Source organism: Protopterus annectens, chromosome 4.part1, assembly GCF_019279795.1.
Source record: "Protopterus annectens isolate FY-2018-M chromosome 4.part1, PAN1.0, whole genome shotgun sequence".
Classification (NCBI taxonomy): Eukaryota; Metazoa; Chordata; order Ceratodontiformes; family Protopteridae; genus Protopterus; species Protopterus annectens.
In genome coordinates, this window is record NC_056734.1 from 485,869,637 (window position 1) to 485,897,136 (window position 27,500).

At 42.2% G+C, this 27,500-nt stretch overlaps 1 protein-coding gene across 1 annotated transcript in view; it reads left to right on the forward strand.

Moving 5' to 3' along the window:
- ATP13A3 (ATPase 13A3) overlaps positions 1-27,500 on the forward strand; it is a 2,707,264-nt gene that overhangs the window by 438,902 nt on the left and 2,240,862 nt on the right. Inside the window, exon 4 of the mRNA XM_044070296.1 lies at positions 10,365-10,538. Within this exon, the coding sequence (XP_043926231.1) occupies positions 10,365-10,538 (174 nt within the window). The remainder of the gene's footprint in view (positions 1-10,364; positions 10,539-27,500) is intronic.

The window sequence follows — 27,500 nt, forward strand, 5'->3', positions numbered from 1 at the left end:
TTTAAAAGGTTTAGCACAATGTAGACTGATGCATTTTAGGGAGTTTAGTCCTATTTACTGTGTGGGAACATAGTTTATATTTTCTATTGTTCCTACTTTTGCCAGCCCTTAATAGTGTCATGTTATTGTTTTGCTTGATTGTTTTTCCTTTGACTTAATGGAGCCTGATGGATTTTGCAAAATAAGAGAATTGTGAAGGGAACAGGCGTCTCTCAATCCAGGCTTAAACTTCTCCCTTCAGACCCCAGTTCACTCAGTCCTGACAGACTTGTCAGATTTTGCATGGGGAACAATGTACATGGGAGTTCAATTGCAAGGCTAATTGAGTCCTTCAGAAACTGCAAAGCATGTAAACATCAAAGAAATGTTAGCAGCGATTCAGACCTCAAGTTCTTCACCACTTGGTCCTCTTTTATTGATCATAGATGACACCCCAGTCATTTGGTACCTGAATAAACAAGGAGGTACATGGTCATGTTGTCTTTGCTGGTTGGTAAAGATGGCCTATGAGCTAGCCTTGCAGTATTCTGTGATGCTTGAGACCTCATTCATCTCATCAGACTGAAACATAGTGGCAGACAGCAGATCTCTAATGGATGCTTCTGAGTGGAAACTCACTACAGAGGTTTGCCTGGATTTGGTTCAGATGTGGTGAACACTTTGAATAGTTCTGTCCGCTTCCTTTCAAAACAGACAATTGGAAAAATTATGTTTGAGATATCCTTGCAGCCATTCCTGGAGTATAGAAGCATTTTCGTTCCCTTGGACAAGAATATTCCTTTTATGCATTTCCACACTTTCCACCGATACCCAAGGTACTTCTGAACATTTGTAAAGAAATATATATGCACATATATTTCTCTTCAGCTGTAGTCTAGCGTAGTTTATTAAGTAAAGGTTTGGTAGTTAGCTTTGTAAGAGTTAAGACCTTTACTTACTATTTTTTCAATACATAGTGTAAAGTTTAATTAACATAATAGTGTTTATTACAGTAGTGTCTATTAGTGGTCTTTAGTGTGTGCTAGTTTTCTAAAAATTGTTAGTGCTACAAGTATGTCGCAAGCAACATGATTTAAAAAGTTCTCCAAGTGTGGGCACAAATTACCTCCTCAGGACCCACACTCCAAATGTGTCTGTTGTGTCAGTGCCACTCAGACATAAAGTGTCACTTGTGTGCTGCCTTCAGTACTGTATTCCTCCAGCCCAGAAGGGACAAATCTGTATTAAAGGGGCTCCTTCTTGCTCAGACAAGGGCTACCCTTTCACCTTCCTCTCCTTCAAAGAAAGAAAAGTTGAAGGATCAGGAAAAAAAGAAAATACGAGAGAAAAGGAAAGGAGCGAGTCTCCTTCAAAATCGGGTAAGAAGGGGAACTGGAACCAATAACATTGGTTAGTACCAACCCAAAGATACCCAGAAGATCGGATCCGACTGCCTCTCAGGGCCTGCTGTCCATCTCCTAGAACCAGTCACCCATTCTTCAAGAGAAAAGATATTCTCAACCTTCTTCAGTGACGTTATCCTCTTGATCGTCAAAAAGCCTCACAGAACTTGATGTCGACAAGATAAGGAAATTTCTGAGAATGCAGATACAGCTTGGGGTTATCCTGGCACCATCCCCTGGGAAGGTACCGATGTTGGCAATCTCACCCCTCCTATACAAGAGTCCACACTGAGCCAACCTTTGTCTTCAGTTTTACCAGAGCCATTTGGAACCATGGTTCCGTTGTTGGCACTGTATCCTAATCTCTCTTGACTGTGATACAGTCAGATCGAGATGAGACTCTAAGCCAAAGCTTCGGAGCCGATCTCTGAGGGAGTAAGTTGACAATGATATTCTCAGAGCCATCTCTTCCCCTTGGGGCTTTGGCCCTGGACATCTTGGATCTGAGATCCACTTCTGGAATAGGTTTTGTTGGTGCTGAGTTTCCTCTGCCCTTCAAAGCAGAGGGAATCATCGGCAGCAATAGCAACTTCAGCCTTTGAAGCATTTGAAAGGGTTTTGGCAATTTCCAAAGGCAAAATAGCTTCAGTTAGTTTGGTTCCACTCAAACCCCATCTGCATTCTGCTGTTTCAATTCTTCATCTGGACATACAGGGACAGTTGGCACCAAGGATTTCTGAGTAAGTCTGCTTCATCAGCTCCATATCTGATTATGACCCTTCTACCACACCCCAGAAGGTGTTCCCAGAAAATGGCCCTCCATGCAAGCAGAAGCATCTAGACTCATCACCAGAGTCTGTCACTGAAGATACTATAATGGACAAAGGAGACGGTTCATTTTGCTCCCTCTCTAAAGATGTCTAATTTGGTGACATCCTAGAGTTAATGAAAAGAGAAGGGGAATGGCTTGTACCAAGACCCTTCAATGGAAGAGTCCGTATTCTTGGAAGCCTTTGGTTCCAGACCAGCACCATCCCTGGATGGTACCTCCTGTTGATCTACTTATCAATCTGATGAATGGGTGTGGAAGGACCTAATGTGGTGGAACCCATACGGAAGAAAGCTGACCGCATATTATCTGCACCAACAAACAGAAAGCAGTAGAATAAGGGTCCACCTGTAGATGCATTGGTGGTGGCAGCAACCATAAAAAAGTGCTGATGGAAGAAAGCTCATCTGTTCACCCCTTTAATAGAAGATCTAGGGTGATGACATATCTGGGAAGTAAAGCTGTGCGTCAGCAACTTTTGTCCCCAGATCACTTCACTGAACTGTCTAGCCCATTTAACAAAGTTGTAGAGAGACTTAACCAAAGAGATCACCTAGTCCTTCTTGGGGGTGTGCTGCCTGTGGATGTTCAAAAAACAGTGGATTCCCATATTTTCACCCTGCAGTCCTTCTCCTGTGTGGTCATGCATCTGCTCTCTAATACAGCTGACGGTACAGCTAGAGCAGCAGGCAGTGGCATTACCTTGCATAATCATGCCAAGAGGTTCCTTTGTGACTTTGCAGAAGGCTTTAAGTCCTCCTTTTTTAATGCCCCTTATGATGGTTCCACCTAGTTTGGACTGAAAGTCAAAGATACACTCACCAGGAGTCAGCAAAATGGTAAGATTCTGTGTGCACTGGGAATACATTTCTCCACCCTGTAAAGAATTTTCTCTAGGAACCAGAAGTTGGGAAAGATGTTGTGGCTCCTCTCCAATTCTCTTCCCTCCCACCACAAAAAAAAAAAAAAAAATCAAGTCCCCATGTCCCACTTAGTAAGTGACTTACCAGCCTTTGAAGTTTTCAAAGCTGCTTGAAAAAGAGTAATGCAGCCAGTCTCCCATGACCAGTTAGGATTCGGAGTCTATTCTAGGTTCTTTTTAGTACCAAAGAAGGCCGGGGACCTCCGATCCATTTTGGATCTCAGTCACCTAAATCAGTTCACAAGACCGACAGAATTCCGGATGTTCATAGTTCATTCCATTTTTGTCTCTTCTGAAGAAGAATGATTGGATGTGCTATAGAGGTCTCCAGGATGCTTGCTATCATATCAAGATAATCAAGCACTCTAGATTTCTCTCCTTCTGGGTGGGTGCCAGCCATTTCAAATTCAGAGTGCTCCCATCTGGTCTCCCAACATCCCCCAAGGTGTTCACCAAAGTCTTGGCAGTAGTAGCTATGCACTTGCACCTATTGAGGATCCAAATTTTCCTGTTTCTCAACAATTGGCTCCTCACAGTCCACCAAACATCTCATACTGGGACACATGCTTGCTGACCTCACAAGACCCAAATGTAGGGAAGGTTTTGAAACATAAGGAGAATAAATCTTAAGATGACTTCCCTGATTAGTCTAGCAGAAGTATATTGACATCAAGCAGGAATGGAACTCAGACCAGAAGTAGATAAAAATCAGGCAGCAACTGAATGTGGCAAAAAACAAAAGAAAGAATATAAGGTGAAGGACCAGATGAGACTGCAAGAAATGTGGAGCATGCATTATTATAGTTGCAAGTATAGAAAACTTGTGGACAAACCTTATGTTGGTCAGGATCGAATGCAAGAATGGATAAGGAGAGGCGAATTCAAACCAAAAGATGAAAGGTTAATATTGGTGGTCCAAGATAGTGGCTACATACATGTTGGTTTGCAAAGTCCATTGATCATGTGGGAGAAACAGACAACTATAGGTTTTGTAAAACAGAATTGGAAACAGTTGCTCACCTCGTTGCTGGTTGTGACATACTAGTAAAAGGACTGTATACTTAAAGGCATAATAATGTAGCAAGACTGTTGCATTGGGGATTGTGCAAACATTATGGTACTGAAGTGGCTTAAAAACACTGGAAACATGAGTCACAAAGCATTATAGAAAATGATAAAGTCTGCATCCCATGAGATCATCCATTGCCGACGGTTCAAAAGATGGATGCTAGAAAACTAGATATAGTGGTCCATGAAAAGAAGACAAGCGTAGCATTGATCATTGAAATCGCCACCAGTGACTACAGTGTCTTGCATACAGAGAGACACAAACTCATAAAATATCAGGATCTGCAGGCAGCAATGAGATCAGTTTGGAAGAAAGATTACCAGACAGTTCCAATAGTAGTAGGAGCAACCAGTCTTATAAAAAAGAATCTACAATTGTATTTAGATATGTTACCAATACATGTAACTCCATATGAATTGCAGGAGGAGTCTGACAAAGATTGAAACAATACTAATTTCATGAACTTTAATTGTACTTTGACTTAGGAGTGGGGTCCATTGCCGTCATGGTATTAGAAACCCAAAGGTTTGGAGAATTTTAAAGGGAAGACCTAAGTACTCCAACTGCTTTTGAGTTTAGGAAAATCCATAAGCCTACCAAACTGCCAAATGACTGTAACTCAGAGTATACAATTCACAGGATGCCACCTAAACACCAAACTCCAAGTAGTCAGCCTCCCCCAGTCCAGGATCCAGTCTCTTCATCTAACAGCTCTTCAGGTTCTTTATCCCCCAATATTACCAGCAAAATTACTCTCACTTCTGTTGGGTTTCATGGCATCCACAATTTTAATGATTCAATTAGCCAGATGTTTCATGAGAGTGCTGCAGTGGACCTTAGCAGTACAGTGGTCCCAATCCACACACCTTCTAGATTCAAAAATTCGGATTACTCAGTTCTGTAAAAAAAAAAAAAAAAAAAAAAAATCACTTGGTGAATAACATCCTGATTTGTGACCAAGGGCCATCCTGGATTCACCTATCAGGACAGTGACCACGGACGCATCCCTTCTTGGGTGGGTGAGATATTCTTAAAGGAAGATGGTCACAGGTACATAGTTGACAATGGAAGCCAAACTTCACATAAGTACTCTGTTGGTGAAAGCAGTCCTCCTAGCATTGCAAGCATTTCAGGACCTCCTCTCTAGGGATGTGATCTCTATACAGACAGACAACATGACTGTGGTATGGTACATCACCAAACAGGGGGGAACCCAATCAATACCCACTATGTCAAGAAGCCGTGGGGGTTTGGCAGTGGACGATGTCTTCACAACATTTTTGGATAATGGTGCACATCTTGGGGTCCTCTACTGTACTGGTGGGCAAGCTGAGTAGGACACTGCTGATGCCTCATGAATGCTCCCTCAATCCTACAGTGACTCAAACAGTTTTCAGTCACCGGGGCCAACTTTGCTGCACCCTCTTTGTCTTTTACTTAAATAACAAATGCAACAGGTATTTTGCCCTGATACCTCAACAGGGAGAGTCACCAAGGGATGCTATAGTCCACATTTGGGTCTCCTATGCACTTTTCCCCTCTACCTCTGAACAAATTCATACAGAAAGCAAGAATGTGCAAGGTCAGAGCAATCCGCATTGCCCTCTTTTGGCCACAGCAGTCCTGGTTTCCTTACCTGTGACGTCTCTTAGTGCATCTTCCATGGACGTTGGATCAATATCCAGACCTATTAACTCACCTATCCAGATTACCTCTTTCAGATCAGAAATCCATGAAATTAATCGCTTTCCTCCAGTTTTAAAGTACAGCCAGAGACACCAGGCTTTCCCCAACAATAGTCAGTATTCTTTCTGCATCACAGACGCCATCAGCAAGGAAAATTTACCATACTAAATGGAAACTATTTTCAATCTGAGCCTCTTCCAAAGGCCTTGACCCCTTTTCAGCACTAGTTCCTTCAATACTCATATTTTTGTCTGACCTTTTAGACAAAGGTTCCAACTTTGCATTTAAGGTTCAATTGGCTGCAATTTCCAGTTTTCATGTAGGAAGCAATTATATTCCTTATCATCCCTTAACATCTCAAAAGCGTTCATCAAAGGTACCTTTCGACTTAGACCACCCATTAGAGACCCAGACTCACCATGGGACATTACTATTATGTTACAAGCCTAAACCCATTCTCCCTTTGAACCTGCTTCCACTGTAGACTTAAGTTTCTTGCATGAAAAACAATTTTCCTGATCGCAGTAATAGCAGGACAAATCTTGCAACTACAAACCCTCTCATAGAACCCCCCTTTTCTAGGTTTTCACAGGATAGAATTTCCCTAAGAACCAACACATTCGTTATCCCTAAGGTGGTATCTGAAGCTAATTTAAACCAAGCTATACACCTTCCTATTCTCTTTCCAAAGTACTCCAGTTAAAGAGATACATATTACAAGTGTTGGATGTTCTTAGACAACTCCAGTTATATATCCACAGGACAAAAGATTTTAAAAAGGATAACTAATTGTTTCTTTTACCCAACCAAAGCTCTGAAAGTCTGTTTCCAAAGTAACTTTATCCAGATGTGTCTCTGGTTTTATTTCCTTTTTTTCCTTTTTGTGTCATTAGAAAAACTTATCTTTGCCACATAAATCAAAAGCACATTGAACCAGAGCAGTCTTTTCTTTAACAGCCTTCAGCAGATCCATAGATGACATCTGTGCTGCGGCCACAAGGTCAACAGTACTCATCTGTGTCTCACTATTCAGTTGGACACACAGTCCAGATCATGCTCCGCTCATCTTTTGGATCCACCGTTCTTAGGAATGCCCTTCCTTGATACCACCTAGATTGACATCTTGGAATTCTGTCCCATTGGTTTGAACAGACTAAAATAGACAACATTGGATACGAAAGTTATGTACTCCTCCTTCCAACCCAACTCTAAATTGTCACCTATGTTGTTGAGATGATTGAGTGGATGTTGTTCCCTGTCTGTGCATAGTTACGTTAGACTATTATTATCTTTCATCAGTTAACATCATCAAGGCCTTTTCCATAGGTAGTTTTCTTAATATATTTTTCAGACTGGTGGAGGCAAATTTGATCCTAGGATTTGAGGTACAGCCTAGGGAATTTTGTGTAGGCAGGAATCAGAGCTGTGGTTCAGATAAGCTTCAAGATCGACGCCGGGGTCAGATCTTATCAGATCCAACAATCCGTACATTTGAAGTGGGCAAAAGTCAGACAACATTGATCTAACATTATGGTGAGTACATAACTTTTGTTTTAATAACAGTGGAAGATATTTTCTAGGTGTTGTCTAACTGGTATCAAAGGGCCTGGTATGTTGTCTGCTCCTTTGTTTTAAGAACTACTCAATGATAACTCATCTTTTGAAGATATAAAGGTGCATCTTGTGGTCCTCTGAGCTCATGTGCCCATAGATCTCCCTCTTTTGACTCTTTTTGTGATTAAACAGTTTATGAAAGGAGTGTTGCATTTGATCCCTCGACAACAAATTCCTTCTCCCTGGAATTCCAACTTTATTCTTGAAAAATTGACATCATCTCCTTTTGAATCTGTCTTTCAGGCTGTTTCGAGGTTCATGATTTGGAAAAAACTTGTTTTGCTGATTTCACTGATTTCTGCAAGGCGAGTCTTTGAACTCAAGTTCTCATGGTAGACCAACCTTATCTGATTTTCCACAAGGAAGTGGTTGCTCTGTGCACTAATTCTTCTTTTATGCCAAAAGTTGTTTCTGAATTTACTCTGAATCAAGCCATCAGTCACTCGGTTTTCTTTCCATAATGTAAACACAAGGAAAAGAAAATTCTGCATAACTTGGATGTGTACACGCAGCTTGGATATTACAAACACAAAACTATGCCCTTTTGGAAAGCTGAACAGCTTTTTTGTTTCTTATTCTGCAGCTGAAAAGGGTCAACCTGTCTATAAACAAAAGATTTCCTATTTGGTTGTTCTCTGCTGCTGTTTTTTTTTTTTTTTTTTTATTACTCCCACCATGGTCTATACGAGACAAGGTTATGACACATTCTACCAGAGCCTTATCCTTTTCGGTGACATATTGGAAAGGAGTGGACTGGAGCAGCAACTTGGTCCTCTTCTTGTACCTTTACAAAGCACTATAAACTGGAGTCCTTATCCTTCCTCATCCCAAGTAGGGTAAGCTTTGGGAATCTACACTTCTACCACTGAGGCAGTGTGAATGATGAACATAGTACAGTTGCACAAGTCCTACTTACTTGTGACATAGGTGTTTGAATTTCACACTGCATCAGTAGCAGCAGTAACCCAGCATTACCCTTATTTTGTATATAATTCAGTTTCATCCAACCTTGTTGTGTTGGTTGGCTTTGGTTGTTCGTGGTGTTTTTTTTATGGATGTGCATTGGTTGGTTTTGCTTCTAGTCCTTGGTTTGCACTAAAACCCTGAATAACTGATTATGACTTGAGAAGCTAATCTGAGCCAGCTTATTCACCTGCCTGTTTTTCTTTTCAAACCGTTTTAACAGAGGGGAATATATGCTTCATACTGTAGACGTCCATGGACAATTGAGATTCTATCTCTGCAGAAGTAAATCATTTTGGAAAGATTCTCAAGTTTTTATCTCCTTCTTCCTTAAAAAGCAGGGAAGAAAGCTATCCAAGTTTTGTTATCCAGGTGGCTATCCAATTGTATTTATTTTGTGTATACAGTACTTGTAATTCTCTACCCTCCTAGCCAGAAGTGCATTCAGCAAGCTCTATCATAACAGCCACTGCCTTTTTCAAAAGCATCTCTATGGAAGAGATTTGTGGTGCAACAAACTGGTCTGTGTTGCACACCTTTGCCAGTCATTATAAACTAGATATTATATCCTCCAGGTCTTCCTTTGGAGCCAGAATTCTGAAGGGTCTCCTTTCATAATACCACCCAGGTTAGCCGATAGCTTGGTATTCTCACCCATTAGTCAGAGCAGACGGACTGAATGAATAGGACATGGTAGTTATGTACTTATCAGTATGCTGTCTAGTCGTAAAGTAGGCAGTAAACTCGATCTGGGGCAATTAGTTGCACCAGGACATTATGGGATGGAAAAGTTTAAAGGAACTTGAGGCTTTAAAACTACTAATGCTTTATTGGATCCAGCAAGAGACTGGAAGACTCATTAGTCAAATTTGACTGACATTATTGAAAGGATCCAGGATTGTGGTACTACTTTTTGCACATTGTTGCTTATGCGCTACTTCGTTTGTACGTGACACTTTTACCTGTTGTACTAGGGAGCTTGGTTTGATATTGTTTGAGAAACTCTGTTCTAATACCTTATTTTTTCTTCTTTAGTACAATGCTGAGCTTTGACCGGCATGTTTGTGTATCTTTCTTTGTTTTATTTAGTTATTGCAAATAATGAATTTAACATTTTTCTGTATGATTACATCATGAGTATTCTATAGAGATGTGAGTGGATACTTTAACTGGAGTTTTATTGGTGGGATTTAGCATCTGAGAGTCTATGATGTTAGACTTTACGTGATATTCCCATATTTCTCGTAAGATTTATGGGTCTGTTTAAAAATGTTGATCTTGCTGCTGTTCTTGCAGCTAAAATCCAGGAGACTGTCAGCAGATCAAGGGCAAACATGACTTGGGTTTCAAAATCAGGTTGCAAGGTTGTATTTTGGAGCTTGCAGTCTGCTCCTCTTTCCAGATTGTTTTGAAAAAAATGTCTTGCATACAGTTTTGTACTTGCTACTGAGACTTTTTTTGTATATCTCTCTCTTCAAATGCTTAGCCTGCTTTATCTTTCTATGTATGCTCTGTAGCACAACTTACTGCTGGTATACTTTTACTTGGATGCTTATTTCAGTGCTGTATCTTCATGATGTCAGCATTTTGCAGCTTGAAACTTTAGTGCTGTTTACTGCTAACTTTTTCTATGACTGACCTCACACTGCATCTTCAAATGGAGTGTAATCTGCACTAAGAGCCTTTCTGGCTAACTGATATTTAATAAATGCATCAAATCTGGTATTTTCATGTACTATAGATTAGAGAAAACTTGTTTCTTTACCAATACATGTCGTTACAAGTCGCATCAAAATGTTAAGAATGTAATGTTTTTGTTGAGTGTTTGTTGTGAGGTTAATTGCGTATAATCATTTGAAGCATTTCATTGTTTTTGTGTGTTCCCTTGTTTCCCTATAGGAAATTTATGGTTACAAACTATGCCGATGGAAACTGACGTTGGTTGGTATAGGAGTAATTCTTACTGGAGGTTTTCTTGTCCTGTTACTCTACTGGATGCCAGAATGGTGTGTAAAGGCAACTTGCAGCAGCAGTTCTCTAAAAGACTGCAATGTTGTCCTTCTGAGAACAACTGTAAGTAGCCATTCTAAAGCCTAAATGTATTTTCTGACTGGGAGGTCTGAATTTAAAAGGCTACTAAGTGCAGTTTAAACCAGCTTGCTGTTTTCTTCTTTTAACATTGCACGACTCTCATAGTATGTGAAAATTTAGGACAACTCTTGTTTTGATTCCAAGGTAGGTGCCAAATGGTAAAGGCTATTTTATGAGAGAGAGAAGTGTAGTAGGCTACATTACATGAATCTGGGCACAGATAGTATTCTTAAAATCAAAATGCAATAGTATGTCTGTTTTTCGTACTCTGCTAGCTAGACATGAATCCCAAACATGTAGAAATAAATTTATAAATGTTGTATATGCTTCTTTTGACTGCTCTAATAGGTTTTTGCATTTTTCTTAATACAGACTAGGTGTACAAATCAAACAGTATTTATGAGGTAACCATGATAAAATGACAGAATTTTGTTTTTTGTCATTTGTTACTTTGAAGCATTGTTTCTTGCTGTATGATTTTTTCAATCTTTTAATAAGATTGTTGCTAAGATAACCAGGCACTAGTGCCACTGTGTTGTATGAACTTGTTTACCTGGTATTAGGAGGTCCATCCTTGCCAGCAGTCAGACTAGGGTCACAGGCCTTTAGTCAGCGTGGCATCTGAAAGTTTCTCTGGCTACTAGCCCATCTCGTTTTACCCATGGTGCTCCATGAAATAGCTGCTTAAGCTGTTACTTTTCACTTAAACACTATATCCACTAAGGAAACCAAATCCTTTCTTAAAAACCTGAGCCCTTCTAGGTCCAAATTTAGATAGCTGCATCCAACTTTACTAAGGCAGGCAGCAACCAGTAAAGTCCTACAGTAGAGAGTTGATTATCCGAACTAATTGAGACCTAGGGTAGTTTAGATAATCAAATTGCCTGAATAATCAAACATATAATTGAACTGGGTAAAAATCTTAAGTTTTTTTCTGCATGCGGGAATACACTTTTCAACCATTTAGCGGTTCCAGTGGACAAGAAAGAATATTTTTTCACACACTAGCTGGCTACAAGCTTAAAAAACATGCTCAGGCAAATACATATCTTCTTCTTCTTCTTTCGGCTTTATCCCGGTTAGGGGTCGCCACAGCGGATCACCTGTCCGCACATTGAATGGCAGTGGAGTTTTACGGTGTCGAGTTGCCAGCCCGGCGCCCAACCTTCCACAGAAGGCACACTCACACGCACACCTAAGGCCAATTTAGAGTGTCCAATCCACCTGCAGCATGTCTTTGGGATGTGGGAGGAAACCGGAGCACCCGGAGGAAACCCACGCGACCACAGGGAGGACATGCAGACTCCGCACAGAAGGCACCCCAGCCGAGGATCGAACCGGAGAACCTTTTGCTGTGAGGCGGCAATGCTAACCACTGCACCACCGTGGCCGCCCGCTCAGGCAAATACATATAATGTTTACATTTTCAGACTTTGATTTTTCCCACCCGAAAACTTTAGAAAGCTGGCTCTGATTGACTCTTCTGATAATCGACGTTTGGATCATCAACTCTCTACTGTATTTGCCTTCAAACATGCAGTTATCATACCTTTGCAAAAATTACATTCACCCTCACAGCTTGAGGATTACAGATCCATTTCCAATTTTGCCAATTAAAAATATTTTAAAAATCTGTTATATAAACATTTTAAACACACAAACAGCTACAGTGCCAGCAATTTAGGAATTCTGACTTAATTTCAACTGGTGTTTTTGTGGTAATAACCAGTGAGTTTGAGACAATTGACCACAACCTTCTCCTGTACAGTAATAAAAAAATTCTGAGACAGTACAGTATCATGGTTCTAAAACTACTTGAAAAAACAGGCACATTTTACATTTTCATTAATAATAATTTCTCTGTTGGAAAAACACTTAACACTGCTGTTTCCTAAGGTTCTCTTTGGGGACCTCTACTTTTCGCACTATTTATCATAATGTAACCAGATTATGTTCTTATGCTTGATGCCAACAAAATGCTTCAGTTCTTTTAGACTAATCAACAAACCATATTCTCAACGCTATGTAAATGGCTTAATGCAAACATACTTTTAATAACTCTGCTAAAAGTAATGTTATATGGTCCTCAACCTAAAAGAAACTCCCTTCTGTACCAACCTTAATTATTGAAGATTTAAGAAATGTATGATTCCTAATGTAAAATAACAAAAATACCTTTGACTAACTCTTGACCCTCTAACTTCACACCTCACACAGGCAAAACTGCCTCCAAAGTGCAGTCACAACTAAAGTTGTGTTAGTAACCATAGCCAAAAATGCTCCAATACCCAAAGTACAATATGCTGTACCTGTTTTAAGCCAACACTCGTATTACAACACCAGTAATTACACACTGATGAATCTAAAATATGTAGATTTGCTTACCTGTAGGGCACATCTTTGTGACTTACCTTTAGCAGTTACATTGGCTGTATATAATCAGAGCTACCTTGCTTTTAGGTACCCTTTAAATTAAAAATATTTTAAATTCTTCTGCTGGTTTGCTGTCTTTCCAAAAAAAAAAAAAAAACATCCACTTAAGAGCAAATCCACTCACACAGAAGCAGGCAAGAGGACAGTCTCATAGTATCCAGGCCAAAAACAAAATTTAAACATGCTGTTGGTGAAAAAATGTTTTTTAGTGTAGGGCCCACTCTTTGGAACCACTTGCCCAGTTATGTAAAAAAGTAGTTAAACTTGTCTTTCTGCAATGTCTTCTTAATATTTTATATTTCTAATTTTTCTTAAATTGCATTTTAATTCGTCTTGCTCATGCTCCCTTTTCTACTGGTGTGTACCCAGATCAAGATTAAAAATGGTTCATAGACCAGTTAACTTACACAGTAAAGAAACTATAAAATAAATATCTTCCTCTCCAAATCTGTCTGGCAACTTGTCAGACTAGATCAGAAAATGGGTCCAAGTGAAACTCTTAAAACTTGTTTAAAAATGTCTCAGTTTTACAGTTAAAAAAAAAAAAAAAAAAAAAAAGAAAGAAAAAAAACCCCAGTAAATTTAGTTCAGTTTTTTTTTCTTCAAAATGGTCTACTACTCAGGTCCTTTTTATACATCTGTTTTGGGAAATTAAATGATCCCTCATTGCTCTTCCTTAGGCCTTTATTTTTTTTATCATCTCTTCATTGAATTTCTGTTTTTTAGTTGCTTGGAAGTTGTCATTGCTGTTATTACATTTCGTCTATGCAGTTGTGTATTTTTGACTTTTTGTCAGTTTTGATAACGAAGAGTAGGGAATTCGAGAAGGATAAATCTCTGCACAAAATGCTGCTCCAGGATAGACGTACTTGCATTTTACTGTTGAATGTGAGATTAGTCTACACCGTCTACTGTCTTAGACAGAAAAAGTTCAAATAAAGCCAGTTTGTGATCTGACAAAAGTGCTCATCAAGTAAAGTTGCAGAAAAGAAAGACGAGAAGTCTGTGTCTTCATTTCAAGGTTTTAAGTTTGTAACATTTTAATGTCATAAGCTCGCAAACAGGAAAAAAGAGTTCTGTTTATGCTTTAGTTCTCACTGAGAACTTAATAACTTTTATCCTGCAGGTTATCTGATTTTTCACATTTTTCTTCTGAAGACATGAAAAACATTACTGTAGTTCAGATTAAAAGATAGTTCTTTTTCTGCTTTCTATACATCTTTGACCTTGAGCACAGCTTTGGGATTAATCCCCTCATCTTCCAAGTATGACCCTTTGGCTCCTAAAGATGACCCAGGTAAGTCTAAAAATAGAGACTGTGGGGAGTAGAGAGAGAGAAATAAGCATAAGGCTAATAAAGCTGAAAAGGCTGACATATAGTACATGATTTCATTTCTGGTCCTGTTGCTAAAACGTCAAGAGTACAAACAATATCAACTTGTACTCTTTCTCCTTCTGGAATGTCTAAAATTCCTGTAAATATGTATCTGAGAAGTCTGCCATTAAACTGTACAGACCTGATAGTTGTCTTCTTTCTCAGATTCTGAGGTATGCAGGATGTTTGCAACTTCCAGGTTCTTCTGCCAGATCCTCCAGAAGTTGCGGCATTCCTGGTATTGAGATTGATTGTGAAAAGATGAAGTACTTTATTTAGGTCCAGCAAAAGGTGTCTCTTGCCTCTTCACAATGCCGTACTAGGAGGATAGAGGTAAATCTTCTTTACCTTGTTTTTCAGATAGGATATATCAGTTCTACTTATTAGCCTCCATCCAGGCACCTTTCCTGATGAGCTAGGCTTTAAACATTAGGCTACAGTGTTGGTGTGTAAGATCTGTTGGGGTTAACTTTGGTCCCATTGTGGGGATAGTATTCTTATTGTCATCTTATTCTAGATCAGTTTGGCCACCAATATTCACTGCTTTGACAATGTTACTATTGGCATTGTGGTTGACTTTGGGACTGAGGTCAGCCAGACAGTGTGAGTATTGGTTCTGATGTTGCCAGGCCCATTACCAATATTGACTGACTCAGCTTTCCAACCTTTGAGCCCAAGTGTGTTGGTGCTGAGCCAGGGGTCAAGGGTTGTCTCAGTTCTGTAGTTGGAGGTTCAACTGCTGAGGCCAAACTCGGTGGAGATGAGTTTCTTGTTGGCTTCAGGCTCAACAGCCTTTGCCTCATACAGCAGGGGCTAGTGTTTTTGGCCATGAATGTTTTGTTGATGTTGGTGTGAATATTGACAATGCAGATTATGCTGCTTTTGTCACTGATGCACCTTGTTCCAAATATGACACTGACTTCACAGGAAACCTTTCTTTGTCTGATCAGATTTTCAGTTATTAGAGTAAACCGTCTTTTTGGAGGGCTTTTGCAGGATCAGCCCTGGGTGTCTGGGTAAGTAAGTACAGGCAGCTTCATCATCCTTAGATCTGTCACCTTCCATGCCTGAAAGGAAACACAGTTGCAAAATGAAGTCTTGGACTCCCCTCAAAAGTCTGTATTCCAGATATTAAGAATGCTGAGGACATTGATTTCCCAGCATCCTTCTTGAAGCAGTGAATCAGAGAAAGGGATGCTCTCAGACACCATAATTTCTCTGCAGAGCATCTTGCATATGAGGTCTTTCATATCCTCAGCCTTCTTCCTGGGTTATCCATTCTGTCACTAGAATGGTTTGCTTGGTTTTAGAGACTATACGGGAAAACTGTGATAGTGTGGCACTTGTCCCAAAATGGTCAGACACCGAAGCTGGGGCACCTATTCCAAGGAGACTAGGCAAGATCCTTTGGTCTTCCAAGAACTTGACCTTCTGGAAAGAAACTTCTAAACTAGATTACATTGTTGTTTTGGCAGCCCTTAAAAAGGCTGAAGCTTTGCATAGCCCTGCTGTGACTGTACTGTGCATAAGGTATCGAGGCTTATGCGCAAGTTTGGGAAGTATGCTTATACATGCTCCCTGGTTTCCTCAAGGACCATGAACCATCTCACATGCTTAGATTCCAGCAAAATATTTGATGATAAAATGTACCAGTTACTAGAGGAGTTGACTGATATACGGTTGAAGCTATACCTGCAGTCTAGATTGTAGTTGTGTCATTATTTCCAGTCATACCATAGGTCTCAATCAAAATGCTATGGATGATGCAACTAGGGTAGCAAATGCTGGTGCATTTCTTCATCATACTTGGCTGGACCCCACAGATTTCACAGAGGACACCAAAGTGACCTTTTGTAGTGCTTACTTCAATAGATATGTTCTTTTCCATCTGTCTGGAGCAAATTATTTGGAGAACATGGGAAAAGAGGGCAGGACGACTTCCAAACTCCAGGATACAGTGGAATCTGTAACAGCTCGAGTTTTAATGTAACCACAGTAGTAGACCACCCAGAGATCTGGAAGGAACCACCATGGCCATGATAAATTTCAGAAGCAGCAACACCAGAGGTTCAGTAGTCCTCCTTTGGTGGTGGTGGAGGGGGGGGGGGCTGCAGTTCAGTTCTCTAAAGACCTTGCCTTATTATCCCACTCTGGAGGCAGTTAGAAGTTATTTCTCCTTCCACTTGCAAGTGTAGCTTGCCATCACAGAGGATATGTTCACAAAGACAGTAATATATAGAGGCTGTAAAATTTTCTTCCATAACTCTTCCCAGTCGCATTGTCTCTCATTGCCAGATGTCTCACCACAACAAGAAAGTGTCAAGAAATTAAGCTTTATACCTCACAGACAAGAGAAACCTACAAGAGTTTCCCTTCAGACAAAGAAAGAGCAGGTTATTATTCTAGGTACATTTTAGTGACCAAAAAGACAAGGGACTTCAGGCCTGTGCTCAGTTTTAGCGACCTAAACAAATTTGTTACCAGATAGTTCTTTTAGATGGTCAGAGTGCATTCCATCCTTCCCTTCTGTCAGAAAGAGACTGCACTTTGCCATTTTGACCTGTAAGACACCTGTCTACTCACAGGAGTAGCATAGTAAGGTGTCCAAGATGTTTCTGCACTTCCATGTAGGCAATAGCTACGGTCAGTTTTGGACTTTTCCATTTGGTCTTATCTCAGCCCCTGAGGTGTACCTCAAATGCATGTTAGTAGTTGTAGCTCACTTAAGACTGCAGGATGTAAAGGTGGTTCCTTCTTCGATGACTGGCTCCTAACCTAGCTACTTCAGCAAGGAGCAGGATGATTTCAGCATGAGAATCTCTTGAGATCATCGCCAGTTTTTGTGAACTGTGGTCTACCTCAGACATGATCCTTCACTTACCGATCCTGGTACTTCAGGTTGTTCAGTCTCAGATAGTCACATCACATCATTGCTAAGTCTCAGAGCATTGTGTCTCATGGCAGTGCCATTATACATGGTTCCTATGCCATACTGGACCTTGAAAATTCGTGTGATCGCAGTTAAGATCTCATGGCAAACATACAAAATTCTCAAGACTTGCAAGTTGAGTTTGAAATGGTGGCTTCAAACTCAAAGTATAATTTTAGACCATCCACTCTGTCTCCAATTCTGTTAGTACCTGTCCACCAGTTCTTGTACTCTAGAGTGGAGTTGGGGGTTAGCATCAAGGACAGATTGTCATAAAAAGACACCAGTCTGCACATCAGCCTTCAGGAAACAAAGATCATAGGATCATAAGAGGTTACTAGGCTATTGGTCTTGAGGCCCTTATAAGCCAAGCCAAGAGTTTAACCCATGTTTAGACAAGTCAGCACCCAGAGTCCCTGTCCAGCAGGGACACGGGTGGAATCCCAGGAGTGTATTTTCTGTTTCCCAGCCAGTTATCTAGGTTGTGCTTAAAATGGATAATGAGGTACTTTGCTTGACGTGGAGAGGGAGTCTCTTCCACAGATGGGGGGGTCTCTGGGACACAAATCTGTCCCGCCAACAAGTCCTGTTGATATCACAGACCAGGTTGAGGTTGCACGTACAGGTCGCTGGAGTGGAGCTTGACTTGCGGATATGCAGCAGTCCCATCAAGGTGGGGTCTGAGATTGCTCTCTATGCCAGACAGAGGTCACCTCTGAGGAGTCTGTATGAAACTGATAGAGGGACAGGGCTTTTAGTCTATCTGTGTAGGGTAGGTGTTTGAGGCTCTGGATTCTGCTGGTGAGGAACCTCTGTGGTCAGTCGTAGAGACTTCTTTGGAATGTGAGATAGTCCTCATATTTCAGATTTTATGGGATTGCGTGCCCTAGGTGCTGTAGTTTGGTGTATAAAAAAACAGGGGAGAAGTCTTTCCTATCTTTTCTATTGAGATATGGGAATGGGCTATGTCAACAGGACACTAGGAATGCTAGTCACATTTGAGGCGAGACCAGTTCTGTAGTAGACAGGTTCAGCAACTAATAACTGATGCCCCACTCGTGTTCCTTTAGTCTGTATGTGGTGCAGAAGTTCCTTTTCCGCTTTTGGAAGCATTGCTGCAACCTCTTGGCATCCCTGACTACCGCCAGCTGCAGCAGCTCATTTTTTTCTGTCTCCTCTGCAATAGTACCTCAGGGATGCTGTTGTCCAGAATTAGCTCTCAGTACTACAGTACTTTTTTCTCAGTTTTCCACTTATTCCCATATTCATACTGAAAGCTAGACAGGAGCAAGTCAAAAGTTGGTTTTATAGACTCATTTTGCCCTCAGCAGGTGTGCTATTCTTTTGCCTCCGGTCTCACATTCTAAAGAAGTCTCTGTGCCTGAGCCATTCTAGAACCCTACTGACCCATCTGTCTGGCCATCTAACTACATGGTTACCCCTCTTCTGTTGCCATCCAGTGACTCTTCATACCCTGACAGAGTAATCCAGGTACTTACATCTGCCAGAAGATAGAATACTAGAAAATATGCAAAAGTAGATTACCATATTTTTCTATACATTTGCAGCTTTTGACTCAACATTTGTAGGGTGTTTTTCAGGTACAGTGCACAGGTTAAGCTATTCTATTTCAAGGAGCACCTTACTGCCATTTCTAATTTCTTTTATAACTCCTTTTCACTAGCATCAGAAAGTATGTAAATCCTTTTTCAGAGATACTGTCCTTATGCAGCATTCTAGCAAAATCCTGTACCTTCATGCAAGTTTTGCAATAAAAATGCCTTTTCCTAGTGGTTATTACTTTTCTGAGAAGAGTTTATGTGATGCGGGCATTGAATGTTATTCCTTTCTGTTTAAATTGCCATGAAAGTAGAGTGCCATTATGACTTGACTCCTCTCTTATGCTCAAGGTAGCCACTGAAACAGATCTCACTTGGTTGGTCAACTTACCTGTATTTTTCATAATTATTGTAACAGAGGTATGTATCTGTTACAGTGAGTGGATGTCCACAGACAGCTCATATTTTATGTGGAAGGAACCAACTCTGTTAGAAAGACTCGGAATTGTTTCAGTTTTCTTATAGGAAATTGAACTCTTAATTTTTCCTGAACTTTGTTGATCTAGATTGCTAACTGTCTTACTTTATGTAATGAAAAATAAATTATGCATTATTTTCTGTGACAAGAGTTTGTTATAAGGGCAGTGGCCAGTTCCCAAGCATTTTTGAAAAATGTGTTAATTTAAAGGTATTTGCGTAGTAGTTATGTAGACTTCACGTAATACTTTCACAGGACAATGCAAGCTGGATGTAAACTCCCTTTGAGGCCTCAGCCATAAGAGACATATTCCTAGCAGGAGACTACCTAGAAGGATAAGCTTGGAAATCTGTCCTGCTGATAAAATGAGGGTGGACCTGATCGTACCAGATATGAAAGTTGTGTACTTACTATATTAGATTTGGATTATCAGGTACATTGTTGTCAGCGGAAATACCCTTGATGTTCATCATTGTATCGATCACTGCTGCAGTAACCTTAGCCATATGGATTATATCTTGCTAAGGAATTAACAGCTGGTCAGCTTCCAAAGCTTCAGGACACCTTCCACATGCCCAAACTGTCCGGCAACTCAAGCTGAGGATGTGTGTGTTACCACTTGTAATTTTCCTGACAAGTCAGTCTGCTGCCCCTAAAAAGGCAGATAGAGTATAAAGTTCCTCAGTCTTGTTTAAGTTTTTATACACTCTTCCCAAACTTGATCCAGCAGCTGTAGCTTTAGTTAATCCCTATGCTGCTAAACACTTATTCAATTCCAGTCCTACTCTTTCTGATAAGGATGGGAACGTTATTGGTAATTATGGGGGTAAATGTGTGCTTCTGCAACTTTGATTTTCAGAATTTTGAATTGCCAGGCTCATCTGTTAAGACTTTTTCTGACTGTGAAAGTTATGAGAATTTTTTTTTTAATCTCCAGTTTCTTCTGAGACGAGTCTGCTTTAAATAGTTAAATTGTTTTCTGTTGCTCAAGTCGCTACTCATTGTATTCAATGTGTGCATGACTCTTGATCCTACTTCAAAGGCTGTGTCCACTGGTACTGTTTTGAGGAGGTTTGCATGGCTGCATTCTCAGAACCTCTCTGATAAAATAAGATTTTAAATTCTCCTTTGGCTAGAGGTAGAGTTTTTGACCCCTCTGTTACAGAGGTGATCAAAAAGTTTGATAAATGGGGAAGCTGATGCAGGGATTCTCTCAAAATTTTCACCCCTCCTTTTTTCAAGTTTTCAAGAGAGTGTCTAACTTCTCATCTATTTTGCTAAGAAACAAAATAAGCAGTCAGAGCAAAATACAGGTAGGTAGATAGATGTTTAAGAAGAAATTGCAGTGGGGTTCCAAGAAGATTCTGGAAACTCCACAAACCAAGGACAATCTAATAAGTCAGAATGACTGCTTGAGACTGTATTCCCCCCTTCCACCCTGGCAGCTCCTTTTTTCCCTTCAAGGTAGCCTGAATCTTTATCTTTCTCTTTGACAGCAGATAATCTCAAGACAAATGAGATCTGAAAATCATTCGTCAAGTTGACAGTTGGCAGTGGGAGGAAATTCATCCTTTCCAGGAGGAAATTATTCATTCTCAAACCAGACTGTTTTGTTTCCACCTGTCCTTCATCACTTGCTGTCTCTGGGATTAATAGTACCAGTTCCCCCTTACAGAGTGGTAAAGGGTTTTTATTTAAGGATGTTTTTAATGCCAAAGAAATAAATTGCTTGGAGACCAGCTCTGAATCTTTCTTTACTAAACCTGTTTGTGATAGTGCCCGGATTCAAAATTGTCGATTCATAACCTGTTACCTCTTCTTCCTCATTCGTTTCCTTGTAACATTAGATTTAAAAGATGCTTCTCACTTTTCTATTCATCCAGACTTCATGAGTTTCTGGTGTCTGGATAATATTATCAGTTCTCTGTCTTACCCTTTGGACTACCCACTGCACCAGAAGTCTTCACAAAATGTCTAGCTCCAGATCTGAAGTTGTTAATCTTCTTCCTATTCATCACTGATGGGTTCGGTTCCGAGCCCTCGGAACCAAGTCTGCCTTATACCAAGCTTGCGTGCACCAACAACTCTCAAGCTAAGCTGCTACCCACAATGCCCTTTGCTCAGTTACCTCAGATCTCGTTTGCCGCGCAGCCATAAAGCAGCATTTTACCGAGCTCTCCAGCTAAGTGCTTTTTTCAGAAATATTTACTAAGTTTGAAAAAGTTTTTTTATCCTTTTATAACTTGTTCTTGTTGTTCTATATTGCTTCAGCTCTACCCACAGGTATTTCTCTCTCACCATTGTTGGTAATTTCTTGGTATTTCTAACGTTCTACCTTTACTGTATTTTGTTACTATTGTTGGCATTTGCTTTCTCTCTCTCATTCATTTCTTCTCTTCCCTCTCTCTTTTCCCTTGTGTGCGAGAGTGTGTTCTGGGATGTCTGAAAAGAATGGAACTATGGGGTTTAAACACTGCTCTTCTTGCAGTGGCAAACTGCTGAGTAGTGACCTCCATGAAGAACGTGTATACTCTTTGGGGGTTGTGCTTTTGTCGGCAAAACCCCCGTGTGATATCCATGCTAGTTTCAGTCAGTGGACGCTGAATGAACGTTGTAACAAACTTATTTTAAAGGGCCTGCTTTTTCGGAGGCCATTTCTGCGACTGAAGTCTCGCCCCATTCTTTGGACAAGAGACTTCCTCAATCAGACCCCTCTTCACCGGCCGGTGACAGAGATAAGGGTCACAAGCACAAGGCCCATAAGTCCTCTTCTAAACACCATTCTGTCTCCTCGGTGCCTATTACCACATCGGCTGCAAGCTCAGCTCCTATGAAGTTTACGGAGGTAGCCTCGTCGATGCCCACCCTGGCACCAACAATTATGGCACCACCTACGGCCTCGGTATCGACCACTGTATCAACTTCTTTATCGGCAATGACTTCTCCCGTTTCTACTCCGATATCTGTTCCGACAACTACCTCGGAACCGTTCCTGTCATCCACACCTATAGTGACTTCTCCTCCAAGCCCGTTCACGGCTCCGACCATACCTTTGTTACGTGTTGTAAAATTGGAATCGGTGCCATTCTGCGACACACCACGGACCCAATACTTATCCAATGTGGACCCATTTGTGGACAAGCCTGCAGCCCCTTTTTGGCCCAGCCTGATTCCCCTCAGGTGCATCTGTGAGATCCACCAGGAGCTTTTCCGAATTGGATGTGGTGCGCCTTTTTGATCAGCTGTTGACTGCTAGGGGAATCTCTAATCTGCCTAGACCCTATCCCACTCAGGGCTTTGGGTCTGTTTCTCCAGCAACCCCTACTTACTCTCCTTCCTTGGACCCCTTTGTTCCAAGGCTCATCTATCCAACTTTTACTAGAGGAATTTCTTCCTCTGCGCCGACAACAACTCTGTCTGAGGCTCCAAGATACCTTTATGTGCCGGTTCCGTCGGAACCCACCCTTCCTCAATTTCATGCTTGGGGGGTGGTGCCCCTGGTTCCAGTGTCTGTTCCGATGGTTGTGTCGTCCCCAACTTCGGATCAGTCTTCCTTGGTTCCAGGCTCCCATTCCTCTTCGGGCGGGCCTGCTTTCCGGATGATGGAGAGGGCGCTTGCTGCCAGCAATCCTCCACAGTTGGTTATTCCCCCAGTTCCCTCTGAGCCGCAGCTGTCAAAGGCCACTCCCCCCCAGGACTCCGAGAGCGCAAGGCCCAGGAGACCCATGTCCAGGGCATTTCACTTTCCGAGTCTTCTTCGGATGTTCCCACCGAAGAACCCCCTCGGAAGCGGGTGTGTAAGAGGAAACACACTGACTCCCTGGAGGAGTCCCTCACAGAGGATACGGACTTCGATGATGGGGAAGGGTCCCCAAGGTCACCCCCTGACTATGTCTCCTTCGGGGACATCATGGAAATCTTGAAACAGAGGGGTGACTGGAAGTCCACAACCCCTTCCTCAGAGGAATCCGTATTCCTGCAGGCCTTTCGCTCTTGGCCCTCTACCTCTTGGGTGACCCCCCACCCCCGCCGATGAGTTGGTTAAACTCATCGTGCAATGGGCTTGGAAGAACCCCGACTCAGTTGAGGCCATCCCCAGGAGATCAGACAAAGTACTCTCCCCTCCAGAGGATCAACCCCATTGGTCCAGAGGCTTGCCAGTGGACACTATGGCGGTGGCGGCTGCCACGAACAAGGAACTTGCAGAAGAGAATCTTGCTGTTCACCCGCCCAACATAGAGTCCTGGGCAGTGGACAGGTTAGGGAAGCGAGTCTTTGCATCAGCGACCTTCGCGGCTAGGTCTCTGAACTTTCTGGCACATTTTATGAGGCTCCAAAGTGATCTTATCTCCGAACTCTCCGGAACCCTCGCGGGTCAAGTATCGGATGGAGCACGAGATAAAGTTGCTTCCCAACTTGCCACCTTAGAATCCATATCTAATTCATCCATGAGGTTGCTGTCACACGCAACCGAAGGAGCAGCTGGAGCTGCGGGTGCAGGTGTAGTCATGAGACGTCATGCTTGGATGTGCATCTGTGACCTCGCGGACTCCAAGTCTTCCTTTCTAAATGCCCCTATCGAGCCTTTGGCTCTGTTTGGTGCCAAGGTCAAGGATACACTAGCCAGGTGTGAGCAAGAAGGGAAGACTGTCTGCCATTGACCTATGCTTTTCCAAACCTCAGCGTTCCTTCTTCAGGAAACAGAGGAGAGGAAAGATGTGGAACAAGAAGTCTCAAGGTCCTTTCCGAGATGCACGTGGTGAGGACTCCTACAGAGGCAGAGGGGGTTCCAATAATGGAAGACGTTCCTTTTGGGGCAGAGGGGGTCCCCGGAACCAGGACTTCAGAGATTCCTTCTCAGGTAGACCATATCAGCACTCCTGAGGCGCTGCCCGATTGCTTTCCTCTGGAAGCAGTCTTTGTGCATTTCTCTCTGCACCAAGCTGCCTGGCTATCCATTATGAACGATCAGTGGGTGCAGAGAATCATTACCAGAGGTTACCATATCCCACTAATATCCTGTCTAAGACCTTTGAAATCCTTTCCCAATGTTCCACCCAGTCAAAAGGAGGAGGCAGCTTCTGAAATACAAAAGCTACTTCAAAATGAGCCATCCAACAGGTCCCCTCAGATCATTGCGGATCAGGGTTCTACTCAAGATTCTTTTTGGTGCCAAAGAAAACAGGGGACTGGAGGCCCATTCTGGATCTCAGTCAATTAAACAAATCAGTAGTTCAGACCAAGTTCTGCATGGTCACGATTCAATCCAGCCTTCCCTTTCTGCGGGAGGGTGAGTGGATGTGCTCATCAGATCTCCGGGATGCATGTTACCATATCAAGATGGACAAGCGCTCCAGGAGCCTTCTTCACTTCTGGTTGGGAGCTAATCACTATCAATTCAGAGCCCTGCCTTTCGGTCTCTCGATGGCCCCCAGAGTGTTCACGAAATGTCTTGCAGTGGTAACAGCTCATCTGAGACTTCAGGGATTCGAGGTGTTTCCATATCTAAATGATTGGCTCCTATCTGCCCCCATCAAGCATCTTCTGGTCAGGGCCCTCCGCTACACACTGGCTCTAGTGGAGTCATTAGGCATCACCATACACTGGGAGAAATCAAACCTTCAACCATCAGAACAACTGGAATTCATAGGGGCAGTATTCAACACGTAGTCAAGCCTAAACTCACTTCCTCTCCGCAGGCTTCAGAGACTCAAGGCACAAATTCAGGTGATACTCTGTCAAAGCAAGGTGTCTGCAAGAGAGATTCTTCAAGCCTTGGGATCTGTGGCTGCAGCCATCCCCATAGTCCCCTTAGCCAGACTTACACATGAGATTACTATAATGACTCCTTCAGGCCCAATCTCCACCCCCTGAGCTCAAAGATCCTCATCACCAACATTTGCAAATAAGATCTCCTCGGGTGGATGAGTACAGATGAAAATCTTTGGTGTTGTCCCTTCCAGGTTCCACAGCCCAGCGCCACGGTGACCACGGATGTTTCCCTGATGGGGTGGGGAGGCCACTTCCAGGGAAAGTCAGTCCAAGGCACGTGGTCCGATAGAGAGGTAATTTTGCATATCAGTGTCCTGGTGTTAAGAGCAGTGCTGTTGGAGTTAAAAGCTTTTCATCTTCTTCCACCCGGAACGATTGCTGTCCAGTTGGACATATCCATGGTCTGGTACATAAACAGAGAGGGTCCAAATCTTACCCCCTTTGTCATAAAGCCATGAGAATCTGGCAGTGGGCAATAGCTTCCAACTGCTTCCTGATCGCAGCACATATCCCGGGGAGTTCCAACATGATTGTGAACAGACTGAGCAGATGCATCCTTCATCCTCGCCTGTGGTCTCTCAACCCGAGTGTGACGACGGAAATTTTCAGCCGCTGGGGGCCAGCCATGCTGCGACCTTTTTGCCTCCCCTTCAAATACACAATGCAGCAGCTACTTTGCCCTCTTTCCCCCTCTCAGGGAGTCACTGAGAGATGCTCTAGTCCACAATTGATCCACGGGTCTTCTTTATGCTTACCCTCCAATTTCTCTGATTCCCCTTGTTCTACGGAAGGCTATTCTGTTGAGAAGCAAAGTGATCCTCATCACTCCATTCTGGCCTCGTCAAGTGTGGTTCCCCTTTTTTTCAACCTCATCTGTTACAACCTCCTTGGATCCTGGACACTCGTCAGGACCTAATTTCTCACCCACAAAGGCCGACTCCCCCGAACCTGTCCACCCTCAAGCTGACAGCTTGGTTTCTCCACTTCCGTTAGTTGCCAGGCAGGAAACCCTTTCTTTGCCTGCCCGAGATATTATTTTGGCCTCTCATAAACCATCCACCAGAAAACTTTACAGGGATAAATGGAAAAGATTCTCCATTTGGTCATGTAATCAGGAACTAGACCCGTTCTCAGCCCCCATAGCCACTCTTCTTCGTTATTTGGCTAAGCTGTTCGACAAAGGGGCCTCTGCTTCCACCATTCGAGTCCATCTAACAGCTATTTCTAACTTCCATAACGGGTCTGAAGGAGTACCACTTGCCTCCTCTTGTCTTTGCAAGACCTTCCTCAAGGGTATTTTGAACAGCAGGCCTCCGATCAGACAGCCGATGGAGGCATGGAATTTGTCCTGGGTTTTGCAGGCTCTCTCCCTGCCACCGTTTGAGCCAGCTGCTACCTGTGATCTAAAATTCTTATCATGGAAATCCTTATTCCTGGTAGCTATAACTTCAGCAAGACGAATTTCTGAATTACAAGCATTATGTATCAAAAGCCTTTCTCTGATCTTTCATAAGAACAGAGTATCATTTAGAACTAACCCATCATTTCTCCCCAAAGTGTTTTCTGACTTTTTGATTAACCAGTCCATCGAACTCCCTGTGTTTTTCCCAAATTACTCTAACAAGGGAGAATATTGCCTTAATTCCCTGGATGTTCATAGAGAATTGCACTTTTATCTGGACAGAGCTAAATCATTTTGCAAGTCAGACCAGCTTTTTGTTTCCTTTGTGGGCCATAGAATGGGAGATGCAGTATCAAAGGTTACTTTGTCTAAATGGCTCAGGGATTGCATTGCCTTTACATGTTCACTTACGGAGGGATCTAAGCCTGGCCGAATCAAAGCTCACTCAACTAGGACCATTGCAGCATCCATGGATGACATTTGTGTAGCCGCCATTTGGGCTAAGCCCCACACTTTTATCAAGCATTACAAATTGGATCTGATCTCCAGGGGAAGAGCGGCCTTTGGTTCAGTGGTTCTCAGGAATGTTCTTCCATAAGTGCCACCTAGGTTCTCCAAGTACCTGGAGACTCGGTCCCATCACTGATGAATGGGAAGAAGATTAACCACTTCAGTTAAAGAAGTTTTGTCTTACCATAACTTTCCATTTGAGTTGTTGATCTACCAGTCATCACACCCTCCCACTGACCCCCTCCTAAGGTTCCTGGCGGATCTTCTGGGTCTTTGTGGTGTATTAGGGTTTCTGCGCAGAGATGGCCTCTGACTTATTCTTTCTCTATATGTTGCATGCAAACTCGATCTGAGGTAACTGAGCAAAGGGCATTGTGGGTAGCAGCTTAGCTTGAGAGTTTTTGGTGCACTCAAGCTTGGTATACGGTCGACTCGGTTCCAAGGGCTCGGAACTGAACCCATCGGTGATGACTGGAAGAAGATCAA